The sequence below is a fragment of the Felis catus genome, chromosome F2 (genome assembly GCF_018350175.1).
Source record: "Felis catus isolate Fca126 chromosome F2, F.catus_Fca126_mat1.0, whole genome shotgun sequence".
Taxonomy (NCBI): Eukaryota; Metazoa; Chordata; class Mammalia; order Carnivora; family Felidae; genus Felis; species Felis catus.
Window position 1 is genome coordinate 57,579,413 of NC_058385.1, and position 16,438 is coordinate 57,595,850.

Sequence of the window (16,438 nt, forward strand, 5' to 3'; positions counted from 1 at the left end):
CTCTTAAAATAACCAGTTGCTTGAGGAAAACTGTTCTTCCAAATGCCTCTACCCTTTATCAGCTCAGCAATATAGCACATGCTATTCTCTCTTCCTAGAATGTGATATTGCCAGTCTTTTCCTACAAGAATCCTACCCATTCTTCAAACGGATTTTCATTTTCCTTGTTTTCCTATAACTTAAAGCCATGCTCTCTTAGCTCATATGACTTGAATGATATTCAGTTGTGTGCTTTCTCATATCACCATACTGGAATTTATTCTATTTCTTTTTTTTTTTTAATTTTTTTTTCCACATTTATTTATTTTTGGGACAGAGAGAGACAGAGCATGAACGGGGGAGGGGCAGAGAGAGAGGGAGACACAGAATCGGAAACAGGCTCCAGGCTCTGAGCCATCAGCCCAGAGCCTGACGCGGGGCTCGACTCACGGACCGCGAGATCGTGACCTGGCTGAAGTCGGACGCTTAACCGACTGTGCCACCCAGGCGCCCCAGAATTTATTCTATTTCTTGAAGGCAGACACCATTTTTTTTTCACCATCAAGCCAAAAATGCTTAAGAAAAGCTTGCTGACTTGAATTTGAGCAAACCTCCATTGCAACCTTCCTCTCGAATTATGTTTTAAGACCAAAGCAATTAAGGCTTGCAGTGTTGTCCACATGGAAATGTGTTTCTGGCATGTTTAAAAAGATTCCTTAAAAGACATATTACATAGATCTGAAAGAGTAATGGAAGCATAAACTTTCCATTATTTTTTGGAGCTCAAATTGCTCAGAACAATGTTACCATATTAAAACTAGCCCCTTAAAATAATCTATTTTAACTTGTATAAATATATAGAAAAACAGTGGGGCTAGGTTTCTGAAAGTTACTCCAATTGTGTTATCCAAGCTAATAAGACATTTAGAAAAATGTGATTTATGAAAATATTCAACATGGATAGGCAATCTAAAGAGAAAATAGGGGCACCTGGGTGGCTTAGCTGGTTAAGCATCCGACCCCTGATTTCTGCTTAGCTCATGATCTCAGAGTTCATAAGTTCGAGCCCCAAGTCGGTCTCCATGCTGACAGTGCAGATCCTAATGGGAATTCTCTCTCCCTCTCTGCCTGCCACTCCCCCACTTATGCTCACTCTCTCTCTCTCTAAAAAAATAAACTTAAAAATAAATAAATAAATAAATAAATAAACAAACAAATAAATAAATAAATAAATGAAAAGGCTTAGTACTCACACTATGCATACTTTCTGAGGAACTTAGCACTTTATCTATACTTGATCAACTTTTTTCTCATGGACTCCTTATTGCTAGAGAGGAAAATACAAACTGCTATTGCAATGTTATGATAAAAATATAAACCAGAAATGGTGATTCAAGGAACAGTTAGAGGCCGCAAATAATTTAAATTGTGGTAATCTTTCACTGAAATACAGTTTAAAATACACATATTTTGAAATACATTAAAATACTGCAACTAGAAAATAATTTTTGATGAATAAAACTATTTATGAATAAGGTAAGTATTTTGGCTTGTGTAATGTGGAAATATTTTATGTATACTACTTTCCAAATCTATAAAAATGAGGTTATTTTATGTATTTTATGCCACATATTATTAAATGACAGGTTTTTGAAATATCAAATTATAAAGAAGCATATTAAGAATGTCTTCTAGTGATGTATCTTCTAGTGATATATAAATGATAAAAATAACATAACATAATTCAATGTCAGATCTGTCATATTTTTCCATGCTGCATTTGGATAGTTACTCAGATTTAGTATTCTAAAACTTCCATATAAAAACAATGTTTTATTGAGTATATGGATTTTTATTAAAGAAATTTCCATTATTATCATGGAAATGCTATGTGACCTAGACAAAGTGGAACAAGTAATGTGACCTTAATTATGTAACAGGAGATGGATCACAGTAATGTAGTAAAATGGGAATAAGAGGAAAAAATAGGAAATAAAAGAAGAAATATCTGAATAATGAGCTTTTTTGTTTAAACAATATGGGTAACCTAAAGGAGAGGCAAGTAATTTGGGGTAGGAGAAAGAAGGAAAAGATCTATCAAATCACTGATAAATCAAATGTAGAAATAGAAGAAAGGACTTATATATGCTGCAGACTAGATTAGCATTTTCTTTATAAAAGGTTTTTTGTAGAATTATTAACTATTCCTAATTGTATTACTTCATATTCAATCCATAAAGAAGTTCCTTGAGAGTTTCAGTTCAAAATTGTGAAGTAGGAAGATCCTTAACTCACCTCCTCCCAAGGACACACTGGGTCTACAGCTACCTATGCAACAATTTCCTCTTTAACAAAACAACAAACCTGGGGGATCCTGGGAAGATGGCGGCGTAGGAGGACTCTGGGCTAACCCTGCCTCCTGCTGATGACGTAGATTCCACCTACACCTGCCTAAATAACGCAGAAAACCGCCAGAAGACTAGTAGAATGGAGTCTTCGGAGCCAAGCACAGAAGAGAGGCCCACGGAAGAGGGTAGGAAGGGCGGAGAGGCAGTGCACGCTCCAAGGACTGGCGGAGGGAGCCGGGGTGGAGAGGCGGCCCGCCAGCAAAGCAGAGCCCCCGAGTTTGGCTGGCACAAGCAGAGGGGCTGGATGGAGTGTGTTCTGACAGTAAGAGGGACTTGACATCTGGAAGGTTATAAGCTAACAGCTCTGCTCAGAGAACGGGAGGGCTGGAGGACAACTGGAGGGAGAGCTGTTGAGCCCCAGACTAAAGAGCTCAGCTTGGCAGGGAACAAAGGCGCTCACCAGCGCCATTTCCTTCGCCCATCCCCCAGCCAAAAGCCCAAAGGGAACCAGTTCCTGTCAGGGAACTTGCTTGCACCTCGCAAACATCCAACGCTGTGCTTCTGCTGATGGATCCCTACAGTGGGTCTGACTCCCTCCGGGTCGCGCAGGACCGCTCCCGAAGCAGACCTCCAAAGGAAAAGTGAGCGGAGCCTGCCCCTCCCGCCCCTGTGCACCCTGCTGATCCATCCCCGCTAATACGCCAGATCCCCAGCACCACAAGACTGGCAGTGTGCAAGTAGCCCAGATGGGCCACGCCACCCCACAGTGAACCCTTCCTCTAAGAGAGGGGAAGAGAGGGCACACACCAGTCTGATTGTGGCCCCAGCAGTGGGCTGGGGTCAGACATCAGGTCTGATGGCGGCCCCGCCCACCAACTCAAGTTATTCAAGACAGCACAGAGGACGTGCTCCCCAGTCCCGCACCACTCCAGGGACTATCCAAAATGACGAAACAGAAGAATTCTCCTCAGAAAAATGTCCAGGAAATAACAACAGCTAATGAAACTGATCAAAAATTATTTAAACAATATAACAGAAAGTGAATTTAGAATAATAGTCATAAAATTAATCGCTGGGCTTGAAAACAGTATAAAGGAGAGCAGAGAATCTCTTGGTACAGAGATCAAGGGACTAAGGAACAGCCAGGAGGAGCTAAAAAATGCTATTAACGAGTTGCAAAATAAAATGGAGACAACTATGGCTCGGATTGAAGAGGCAGAGGAGAGAATAGGTGAACTAGAAGATAAAATTATGGAAAAAGAAGAAGCTGAGAAAAAGAGAGTAAAAAAAATCTAGGAGTATAAGGGGAAAATTAGAGAACTATGTGATGCACTAAAGAGAAATAATATACACATAATTGGTATTCCAGAGGAGGAAGAGAGAGGGAAAGGTGCTGAAGGTGTACTTGAAGAAATAATAGCTGAGAACTTCCCGGATCTGGGGAAGGAAAAAGGCATTGAAATCCAAGAGGCACAGAGAACACCCTTCAGACGTAACTTGAATCGATCTTCTGCACGACATATCATAGTGAAACTGGCAAAATACAAGGATAAAGAGAAAATTCTGAAAGCAGCTAGAGATAAACGTGCTCTAATATATAATGGAAGACCTATAAGACTCATGACCGATCTCTCTACTGAAACTTGGCAGGCCAGAAAGAAATGGCAGGAGATCTTCATTGTGAAGAACAGAAAAAAATATGCAGCCGAGAATCCTTTATCCAGCAAGTCTGTCATTTAGAATAGAAGGAGAGATAAAGGTCTTCCCAAACAAACAAAAACTGAAGGAATTCGTCACCACTAAACCAGCCCTACAAGAGATCCTAAGGGGGATCCTGTGAGACAAAGTACCAGAGACATTGCTACAAGCATGAAACCTACAGACATCACAATGACTCTAAATCCATATCTTTCTATGATAACACTGAATGTAAATGGACTAAATGCACCAACCAAAAGACATAGGGTATCAGAATGGATAAAAAAAACAAGACCCATCTATTTGCCGTCTACAAGAGACTCATTTTAGACCTGAGGACACCTTCAGATTGAGAGTGAGGGGATGGAGAACTATTTATCATGCTACTGGAAGTCAAAAGAAAGCTGGAGTAGCCATACTTATATCAGACAAACTAGACTTTAAATTAAAGTCTGTAACAAGAGATGAAGAAGGGCATTATGTAATAATCACAGGGTGTATCCATCAGGAAGAGCTAACAATTATAAAGGTCTATGTGCCGAATATGGGAGCCCCCAAATATATAAAACAATTACTCAAAACATAAGCAACCTTATGGATAAGAATGTGGTAATTGCAGGGAACTTTAACACTCCACTTACAGAAATGGATAGATCTTCTAGACACATGGTCAATAAAGAAACAAGGGCTCTGAATGATACATTGGATCAGATGGACTTGACAGATATATTTAGAACTCTGCATCCCAAAGCAACAGAATATACTTTCTTCTCGAGTGCACATGGAACATTCTCCAAGATAGATCACATACTGGGTCACAAAACAGCCCTTCATAAGTATACAAGAATTAAAATCATACCATGCATACTTTCAGACCACCATGCTATGAAGCTTGAAATCAACCACAGGAAAAAGTCTGGAAAACCTCCAAAAGCATGGAGGTTAAAGAACACCCTACCAAAGAATGAATGGGTCAACCAGGCAATTAGAGAAGAAATTTAAAAATATATGGAAACAAATGAAAATGAAAATACAACAATCCAAACGCTTTGGGACACAGCGAAGGCAGTCCTGAGAGGAAAATACATTGCAATCTAGGCCTATCTCAAGAAACAAGAAAAATCCCAAATATAAAATCTAACAGCACACCTAAAGGAAATAGAAGCAGAACAGCAAAGACAGCCTAAATCCAGCAGAAGAATAGAAATAATACAGATCAGAGCAGAAATAAACAATATAGAATCTAAGAAAACTGTAGAGCAGATCAATGAAACCAAGAGTTGGTTTTTTGAAAAAATAAACCAAATTGATAAACCTCTAGCCAGGCTTCTCAAAAAGAAAAGGGAGATGACCCAAATAGATAAAATCATGAATGAAAATGGAATTATTACAACCAATCCCTCAGAGATACAAGCAATTATCAGGGAATACTGGGAAAAATTTATGCCATCAAACTGGACAACCTGGAAGAAATGGACAAATTCCTAAACACCCATACTCTTCCAAAACTCAATCAGGAGGAAACAGAAAGCTTGAACAGACCCATCACCAGCAAAGAAATTCAATCAATCATCAAAAATCTCCCAACAAATAAGAGTCCAGGACCAGATGGCCTCCCAGGGGAGTTCTACCAGACGTTTAAAGCAGAGATAATACCTATCCTTCTCAAGCTATTCCAAAAAATAGAAAGGGAAAGAAAACTTCCAGACTCATTCTATGAAGCCAGTATTACTTTGATCCCTAAACCAGACAGAGACCCAGTAAAAAAAAAAAGAGAACTACAGGCCAATATCCCTGATGAATATGGATGCAAAAATTCTCAATAAGATACTAGCAAATTGAATTCAACAGCATATAAAAAGAACTATTCACCGTGATAAACTGGGATTCATTCCTAGGATGCAGGCTGGTTCAACATTCACAAATCAATCAATGTGATACATCACATTAATAAAAGAAAAGATAAGAACCATATGATCTTGTCAATCGATGCAGAAAAGGCCTTTGACAAAATTCAGCCACGTTTCTAAATAAAAACCCTTGAGAAAGTCGGGATAGAAGGAACATACTTAAAGATCATAAAAGCCATTTATGAAAATCCCACAGCTTACATCATCCTCAACGGGGAAAAACTGAGAGCTTTTTCCCTGAGATCAGGAACACGACCTGGATGTCCACTCTTACCGCTGTTGTTTAACATAGCGTTGGAAGTTGTAGCATCAGCAATCAGACAACAAAAGGAAATCAAAGGCATCACAAATGAAGTTAAGCTTTCACTTTTTGCAGATGACATGATATTATACATGGAAAATCCGATAGACTCCACCAGAAGTCTACTAGAACTGATACATGAATTTAACAAAGTTGCAGGATACAAAATCAATGTACAGAAATCAGTTGCATTCTTATACATTAACAATGAAGCAACAGAAAGACAAATAAAGAAACTGATCCCATTCACAATTGCACCAAGAAGCATAAAATACCTAGGAATAAATCTAACCAAAGATGTAAAGGATCTGTATGCTGAAAACCATAGAAAGCTTATGAAGGAAATTGAAGAAGATTTAAAGAAATGGAAAGACATTCCCTGCTCATGGATTGGAAAAATAAATATTGTCAAAATGTCAATACTACCCAAAGCTATCTACACATTCAATGCAATCCCAATCAAAATTGCACCAGCGTTCTTCTTGAAGCTGGAACAAGCAATCCTAAAATTCATATGGAACCACAAAAGGCCCCGAATAGCCAAAGGAATTTTGAAGAAGAAGACCAAAGCAGGAGGCATCACAATCCCAGACTTTAGCCTTTACTACAAAGGTGTCATCATCAAGATAGCATGGTATTGGCACAAAAACAGACACATAGACCAATGGAATAGAATAGAAACCCCAGAACTAGACCCACAAACGTATGGCCAACTAATCTTTGACAAAGCAGGAAAGAACATCCAATGGAAAAAAGCCTCTTTAACAAATGGTGCTGGGAGAACTGGACAGCAACATGCAGAAGGTTGAAACTAGACCACTTTCTCACACCATTCACAAAAATAAACTCAAAATGGATAAAGGACCTGAATGTGAGACAGGAAACCATCCAAACCCTAGAGGAGAAACCTGGAAAAGACCTCTCTGACCTCAGCCACAGCAATTTCTTACTTGATGCATCCCCAAAGGCAAGGGAATTAAAAGCAAAAATGAACTACTGGGACCTTATGAAGATAAAAAGCTTCTGAACAGCAAAGGAAACAACCAACAAAACTAAAAGGCAACCAACGGAATGGGAAAAGATATTTGCAAATGACATATCGGACAAAGGACTAGTATCCAAAATCTATCAAGAGCTCACCAAACTCCACACGCGAAAAACAAATAATCCAGTGAAGAAATGGGCAGAAAACATGAATAGACACTTCTCTAAAGAAGACATCCGGATGGCCAACAGGCACATGAAAAGATGCTCAACGTCACTCCTCATCAGGGAAATACAAATCAAAACCACACTCAGATATCACCTCATGTCAGTCAGAGTGGCCAAAATGAACAAATCAGGAGACTATAGATGCTGGAGAGGATGTGGAGAAACGGGAACCCTCTTGCACTGTTGGTGGGAATGCAAATTGGTGCAGCCGCTCTGGAAAGCAGTGTGGAGGTTCCTCAGAAAATTAAAAATAGACCTACCCTATGACCCAGCAATAGCACTGCTAGGAATTTATCCAAGGGATACAGGAGTACTGATGCATAGGGCCACTTGTACCCCAATGTTCATAGCAGCACTCTCAACAATAGCCAAATTATGGAAAGAGCCTAAATGTCCATTAACTGATGAATGGATAAAGAAATTGTGGTTTATATACACAAAGGAGTACTACGTGGCAATGAGAAAGAATGAAATATGGCCCTTTGTAGCAACGTGGATGGAACTGGAGAGTGTGATGCTAAGTGAAATAAGCCATACAGAGAAAGACAGATACCATATGGTTTCACTCTTATGTGGATCCTGAGAAACTTAACAGAAACCCATGGGGGAGGGGAAGGGAAAAAAAAAGAGGTTAGAGTGGGAGGGAGCCAAAGCATAAGAGACTCTTAAAAACTGAGAACAAACTGAGGGTTGATAGGGGGTGGGAGGGGGGGGAGGGGGGGTGATGGGTATTGAGGAGGGCACCTTTTGGTATGAGCATGGGTGTTGTATGGAAACCAATTTGACAATAAACTTCATATATTGAAAAAAACACACACAAAAAAAACAAAAAACAATCAAAAATACAAAAAAGAAAAATGTATGTAGGCCAAAGAATTTTACATGCTTTTAAACTGTCCATCTGCAAAATTACTTCAAGCTACTTATATACATCATCAAATCAATTTTTTTGGTGTTCAACGCAATAAAAATAACACTCATAATTTTTAAAAGTGAAAAAAAAAAGGAAACAACAAACCTAAAGGCTGGCTAAATGACCACTACACATCTTGCAAACTGAAGAAATCCACATCAACGAGGGTAGGAGAAGCTGGGATAAAATGAATCCTACCCTTGGTGCAGTGACCCAAAACCAGGAAGAAACTCAAAACCCAGAGCTTCTCTCTGAGGATCAAAGAATTTGAACCTCACATCAGATATCCCAATTTTTAAGATATGGACTTGAGAGATGAGCCCTTCCAAAATGTCTAACTTTGAGAACCAATGGGGCCCACATCCTGAGACCTACAAGATGACAGCAATCTGAGAGGGAGGTTAAAGATCTCAAGTGCTCAGATTCATCTGCCCCAAGTCCCAGTTCAGAGGCAGCCACTGGTGACCAGTGTAAAAGTGAAAAAGGCTCACCTGCTTTAGTAAAGTGTTGGCCTGAGGGAGGGGCATCTAATTTAACACACATATCTAGAAGTTTGTTGGAATACTCTCCTAGATGGAGACTGGCGGGTGCCATCTTCACACTCTCCTTTTGCTGTGCTCCAGAACGCTAATATTTCCCAGAAGGGAGCTCTCACAAGCATATGGCACCCTGACCTTTGTGGTTACAATTAGGGGACACTTCTTATTTGCCTGGCTCTGAAGTCTAAGGGAGCTTACCCTTAGCCCCATCTGTTCCCATGAGACTGTAGCAATTGGTGCCACGCAGAAAGAAATTTATACCCCTGTATTGCACCCCTATATTGTGCACATCTCTACGTTGCCTGGCTCTGGTGGCCAGTGGGACTTAACACTTGTGGGTCCCACAGGACTATAAGCAAGGGAGAAAGGGTTTATAACAGCTACCACCCCCAAGGCAAAGCAAGAGAGAATAGAACTAGGTCTTTCTGTTAAAGAGGCCCTGAGTTGTATGTTTGGGGTCTGGGTTTTAGGGGCTACTACCCAAGGTACACTCCTTGATTGCCTGGCTCTAGTGGCTGGGGGTTTCATTACTGGGTCCACAGGACTGTGGCAATCAGAAAGATGTTTCTTGGCAGGCTACCACCCCTAGTATGCTGCACAAATGGTGGACTGAACCACGCCCTCTAGTCTTTCTGTAAAGGAGGAGTCTCTACTTTTTCTTGAGCTATGGCTTGAGGGGAGGACTTCAGGTGTGGCCCATATCTATTGGCCTATGGAACTGCTCTCAGAGAACACAGGCTGTGGACACTAACAAAGCAAGTATAGAGAAAACATACCTCAACATTATATAAGCCATATATGACAAGCCAGAAGCTACAGTGAAAAGTTGAAAGTGTTTCCACTAAGATCAGGAATAAGACAAGGATGCCCACTCTTGCCACATTTATTCAACATAGTATTGGAAGCCCTAGCCAGAGCAATTAGGCAAAAAAAAAAAAAAAAAAAAAAAAAAAAAAAAAAAAAAAGGCACTGAATTAGAAAGGAAGAAGTAAATCTGTCACTATTTGCAGATGACATGAAATCTTATATAGAGAAACTCAAACACTCTATTAACCAACTGTTAGACTAACAAACATACTCAGTAAATTTTCAGGATACACTAATAACTATCAGAATGAAAAAAATAACAATAACAATAAGCAATTTCATTTACAATGGCATCAAAAAAAAATAGCGAGAAACAAATTTAATCAAGGATGTGAAAGACCTGTATGTTGAAAACTATAAGACATGGATGAAAGAAAATAATGACTCCAGAACTACCCCCATTATTCTTCTGCTTCATGTAATTTGATGATCCAGAGCTATTACCTGTCTGAAGTGTGTCTATTCAACTTTCATGCTATTCCAAATTTTTTTCTAGGTCTGTCATGCCAAGAAATCACTCGTATCTATAATCTTCTTTCTGCCAAATTTAACAGTCTTCTGCCTCTCACTCTCAGTTTTTCAACCGCATTGACCACTCCTCAACCTCTTTTCAAGAACTTCCTTCTCTTGTTTCCCTCCTATTCCTCTCACCACTCATGAGCATGATTTGATGGCTCCTTGTGTTCCATCATATCTTCAAATAGCATTGATCTTTGGGACTATGTCATAGATGGTCTAATCTTTTTATAGAGTCTAAGTGATGCAATCTACTCATGTTGCTTTAATATTATTTATAGTACCTACATGCTGATGGTTCCCAGCTATCTCTGAATTTCAATTACATTCAACTACAAATGTAATATATCCATGTGGAAATCTCTTAAGTCATGTAAATTTTAAAATCTCAAAACTGAACTCTTCATTTTTCCTCCTCAAACCTCTGGACTTCTACACTTCATTAAATATTATCATTTAGTCCATTCTCATGATATTCAATCCCATCAAATTAGGAATCACCTTTTATTTTTTCTTGCTTTCCACATCAAATTATCATTGGATACTGAAAATTATATCTTTAAAGGCTATCTTGAATCTGTCTAGTTCAGTATATCACCATAATCCAAGTCTCCACCATCTTACACCCAAACTACTTTAGTCATCTTCCAGTCAAAATTTCTGTTTTCTTCAATCCATCTATCTAAAATATAAGGGATGATACACTGAAAATATAAATAAGATCAGGTCTCTCTTACACTTCTTTGTAGCTTCTTACTATATATAGGTGACTTAAAGTAGCCCAGGAGTGACCATGTTGAACCAGAGAGACCTTGATCAGCCTAATGGGAATAGGTATTAATAGATTTCAGTAGATATTTCCATGAAGGTACATTATATCAGTCATTGGATCTACTAAGGAAGTGCAAAAATCTTTGTGAGTGTACATGTGTGTAATCTCCTGATTTTTAAATGCTGCTCTGGAAAACAGTGTGGAGGTTCCACAAAAAATTGAAAATAGTTCTACCCTATGACCCAGCAATAGCACTGCTAGGAATTTACCCAAGGGATACAGCAGTGCTGATGCATAGGGGCACTTGTACCCCAATGTTTACCGTAGTACTTTCAACAATAGCAAAATTATGGCAAGAGCCTAAATGTCCATCAACTGATGAATGGATAAAGAAATTGTGGTTTATATACACAATGGAATACTACGTGGCAATGAGAAAGAATGAGATATGGCCTTTTGTAGCAACGTGGATGGAACTGGAGAGTGTGATGCTAAGTGAAATAAGCCATACAGAGAAAGACAGATACCATATGGTTTCACTCTTATGTGGATCCTGAAAAACTTAACAGAAGACCATGGGGGAGGGGAAGGAAAAAAAAAAGTTAGAGAGGGAGGGAGCCAAAACATAAGAAACTCTTAAAAACTGAGAACAAACTGAGGGTTGATGGGGGGTGGGAGGGAGGAGATGGTGGGTGATGAGTATTGAGGAGGGCACCTTTTGGGATGAGCACTGGTGTTGTATGGAAACCAATTTGACAATAAATTTCATATTAAAAATAAATAAATAAAATGTACTCTAGAGGTTACCACACACAAAAATAAATAAATGTTGGTTCCCATTTTTTAAAAACATTGTGAGCTTAAAACATAACGTATCTTAAGTCCAGATTAGGCTGAATGGCTGCCAATTTGCTTTCTCTGTGGGAGAGATCTGGTTTTTCCTTATCTCCTCAGCTTCATTCTATGCTTTTCTCCCTTTTACATTCTATAATTTAGACTCACTCATCTTTATTTTCCTGGAATAGCTTGTCCTCAATGTGAGTCTTCCTTACTTATAGTCTAGATGCAAAAAATTCTGGTATCAATGAGAGTAGAACCTTCTTAAAATGGGTGCATTCCCACCCTGACACTTTTACTCTCTCTTACAGATGCTTTGTTTTTGTTTTGTTCTGTTTTTTATGATTTCACAACATTTTTTCCTAAATTTGTGATGACAACTGCATGTGCCATTTAATTGCTTATTGTCTTTTCTGCCATTAAATTCTAGGAATTATGGAGGGCATCTACTATGTCTGCTTTTGTGTGTTTTATTTGTTCCTAGTACAAGACCAGACCTATAATAAGCAAATAACATACATAGATAATGAGTATATAAATGTTCACTGGACTTGTTTTTCTCTATGTATCACATTCTAATCATCCTGCAAGACCAAACTCAATGTTAACTTCTTATGACCCTTATCTCCTAGCCTCCAAAAATGTCATACCTCCTCTGTGTGTCCTTAACACTTTACACATTCTTTTTTTAAATTTAAATCCAAGTTAGTTAACATATAGTATAATAATGATTCCAGAAATAGAATTTAGTGATTCATCAGTAACATATAACACCTAGTACTCATCCCAACAAGTGCCCTCTTTAATGCCCATACCCATTTAGCCCATCCCACCACCCAACACCCGCCAGCCACCCTCAGTTTGTTCTCTGTATTTAAGAGTCTCTCATGTTTTGTTTCCCTCTCTGTTTTTTTTTTATCTTACTTTTGCTTCATTTCCCCTATCTTCGTCTACCATGTTTCTTAAATTCCACGTGAGTGAAATCATATATTTGTATTTCTCTTTTTCATTTAGTGTAATACCCTCTAGTTCCAGCCACCACACATTCCTAAATTATAATGATTATACTATATTTTAGTCTGCCTATGGTCCTCTTGATGCCTAACATCTATCATGGTGCTTAAAATATGATTACAAAGTAATCTTATAACTGTAATCCTCTACACTTGAAGGTAATTTAAATCACTATATTAGTCTATTTCCAATAAAACCAGAAATTTTTGCAAAAAGTGGGACCAAGTAAATATTCATACTAATAATTATTCTGCAAATCATATCATACTATAATAGTCACTAGCATTAATTGAATATTCTTTTAAAAACTTTTAATGTTTATTTATTTTTGAGAGAGAGAGACACACACAGAGTGTGAGCGGCGTGGGGCAGAGAGAGAGAGGCACACACAATCCAAAGCAGGCTCCAGGCTCTGAGCTGTCAGCACAGAGCCTTACATGGGTCTCAAACTCAACAAACTGTGAGATCATGACCTGAGCCAAAGTCGGCCACTTAACTGACTGAGCCACCCAGTTGCCCCTGAATACTTATTTTTCTAAATGTTTATTTATTTTGAGAGAGAGAGAAAGAGCACGCAGGGGAGGGGCAGAGAGAGGAGGAGAAAGAATCCCAAGCAGGCTCCACACTCAGTGTAGAGTACTACAAGGGTCTCCAACTCATGACTGTGAGATCATGACCTAAGCCTAAAACAAGAGTCAGACACAACTCAGCTACCCAAGTGCCCCAATTGAATACTTATTTTGTCTCAAGCTGTATAATTACTACATGCATAAATCCTCTCATGTAATTTCCTCAGCCAATGAAATAAGTACTATTCTCATTTTTAGATCTTTGGAAATAAGCTCTTAGAGAACACAAGTAGTTTATGGCAAGAATGGAATTCAAATGAAGTTAGTTTGACTTCAAAGCCTAATGTAATATATGGACTAAATGGTCAGACTCTGGAATCAGGAAATAATAAGTTCAAATTTCAGTTCCATCAAATTATCTGCTGTGTAAACAGGGCTTTAGTTTTCTCATTTGTAAAGTGGGGATAAAATAATAAATACCATATAAGATTTTATAATAAATAAAGAAGACATGTAAAAACAGAAAGTTGCTAATCATTTTATAGTCTATAAAATATCACTTTTAATTATTGAGGCTGAGAAATTCAGTTGATTTTTAATAAAATCAATTTATTAAGATTAGAGTTTGACTAGATCTCAGATCTTTTAAATTTCTCTTGTGTTTTTCTTCAAACATTATCATTTATATTAATTATGGGGCTGAGTAAATTAAGTTCTGTATTTCTTTTAGAAAATTACAATTGTATTAATGTGAAATCATATATTATCTTTTCTTCTACATGTATAGCAAAATGTAATTTTAAGTCATCTTGAAAGATCCACAGGGACAAAATTTCCATAAATCTCTATTCTAAGAATGATCTCCCCCACAACCCCCTGCAGGGATATTCTTTAGAGTATCATTTGTCCTTTATACAAATAATATACAGAAGTAAAAATTGTAAGTGTGTGGTAGTTATAATTATGGTCATGACCAATATTTTTTTACTAAATATAATTTATTGTCAAATCAGGTAACATACAGTATATACAGTGTAGTCTTGTATATACTGAGTATACTGTATATACTGTATGTTAGCTGATTTGACAATAAATTATTTTGGGGAGTAGATTCCCATGTTTCATCACTTACATACAACACCCAGGGCTCAACCCAACAAGTGCCCTCCTCAATGCCCATTACCCATTCTCTTCACCCCCCAAGCTCCCTCAACTCTATGTTTGTTCTAAGTTTCTTACGGTTTGCCTCCCTCTATGTTTGAAACTATTTTTTTCTCCTTCCTTTCTCCCATATGTCTCAGGGATATTTTGTAAAAATAAGTATTTGTGAATGTTAGTTAAATTATCATTTAATGTTTTACAGGATTTTTGGTATCTTTTATTTATAAAATGCTACAATCAGAGGACTACTAAAATTTCAAGATTTTTAAAAAATATTATTTGATAGTTATGCGAATTAATGTCTACCACAGTATATTACTTTCATTCTCTTGGTTGTTAGTAACTTAATTTTGAATTAGTAAAATAAATACTAATTTTAAGACGGAGATAAAACATATTCATTTATGGGTACTTCTGAAAAATACTTATTTTTATAGAATATTTGCAGGAAGATTTCATAGTACCTCATTTTTTTAAATGTTTATTTATTTTTGAGAAAGAAGTGGAAAGAGTGTGTTAGAATGGGGAGGAAAACAGAGAGAGAAGAGGACAGAGGACCCAGAGTGGTCTCTGCACTGACAGCAGTGAGCCCACTGTGAGGCTTGAACTCACAAACCACGACAGCCTGGCAATACCTCATCTGAAACTCACCAGTATATGTGGTAAGTTTGATTTACATGTTACAGAACAGGAAACTCAGGCAGACAGAATTCAATGACTTACTCAAGATCAGACAGCCATTAAGCAGAATTTGAATTCTAACTCATGTCTTTCAAATCCAAAGCCCATGATTGTTCACTTACTACATGACGAGAAATTAACTGTTTAACTCCAGGAAAGTACCCTAATAAAGTTGGTATGTAATTAGACACTTTAAAGTAATGGAATGTTAATAGTAACAAATAAGATCCAGCTACCATTGTTTTCAATCACCCAGTCTTCAACTCCATAGTATTATTCTTTAATTTTAAATTAAACAAACTTCAACAAAATAATGAAATAAATAACATAAAATATTACCTAAAATCTGATCCAACTCTCTTCCCATTTTCTGGTTCTCCTGGATCTGGGCATAAATTGGAAGCTGTTTTGATACCTCCCTCATTTACTGTAACAAAAGAAGAAAACAAAAGAATCAAAACACGTATGAATAGAAAATCAAGAAAAATGTTAATTGAAAAATTTACATAAAACATATTCTTATATTTTAAATAATCACTGTAGTTTATATATATATAAATGTGGAATATAAATTTATAACCTAGTAATAAAGACAAAGCATTTTTTCTCTTAGTGAACCTATAAGTTTCATGTTCAACTTCAATGGCATACTATTCTAAATAGTAACACATTAATAGTTAACACTTTATTTTTAATTACTATCAAAGTGTGAAGTCTTTGGGAATTCATTCCCAGGGTGTTAGTGCCAGAGTTTCCACTAATTATTGGCAGCAAAGAAGTCACTGACACTTATAATTGTGTCATTTGGGTACCTACTATTTTTAAGTTGCAATAGGAAAATAAGACCCTATGGGAAAAGTTGAAGATTATTAGCACTTCATATCTGATATATACCAAAGCAGTGTGTCCTGCCAATGTTAAAGTAAAACTATGGTTCTAATTACCAGGCATGTCCCTAAATTATGACATACTGCTGAAAACCAAATAATGGCTTTACCCTCTAGCCATTTACATGATTATGTTTCATTAGCCATCATACCCATTCTCAGCACTTTATCTAGAACACTCAATTATTGAAAGATTTCTTAATATTTTCAATGAGTGTGATCACAAGGGGTAAC

At 37.5% G+C, this 16,438-nt stretch overlaps 1 protein-coding gene across 7 annotated transcripts in view; it reads right to left on the reverse strand.

Annotated features, from left to right (window-relative positions):
• Positions 1–16,438, reverse strand: part of CSMD3 (CUB and Sushi multiple domains 3) — a 1,245,869-nt gene that overhangs the window by 696,859 nt on the left and 532,572 nt on the right. For all 7 annotated transcript variants that reach the window (XM_045049906.1, XM_019823045.3, XM_019823042.3 and 4 more), the window contains one exon: positions 15,657–15,744. In XM_045049906.1, the coding sequence (XP_044905841.1) occupies positions 15,657–15,744 (88 nt within the window). The remainder of the gene's footprint in view (positions 1–15,656; positions 15,745–16,438) is intronic.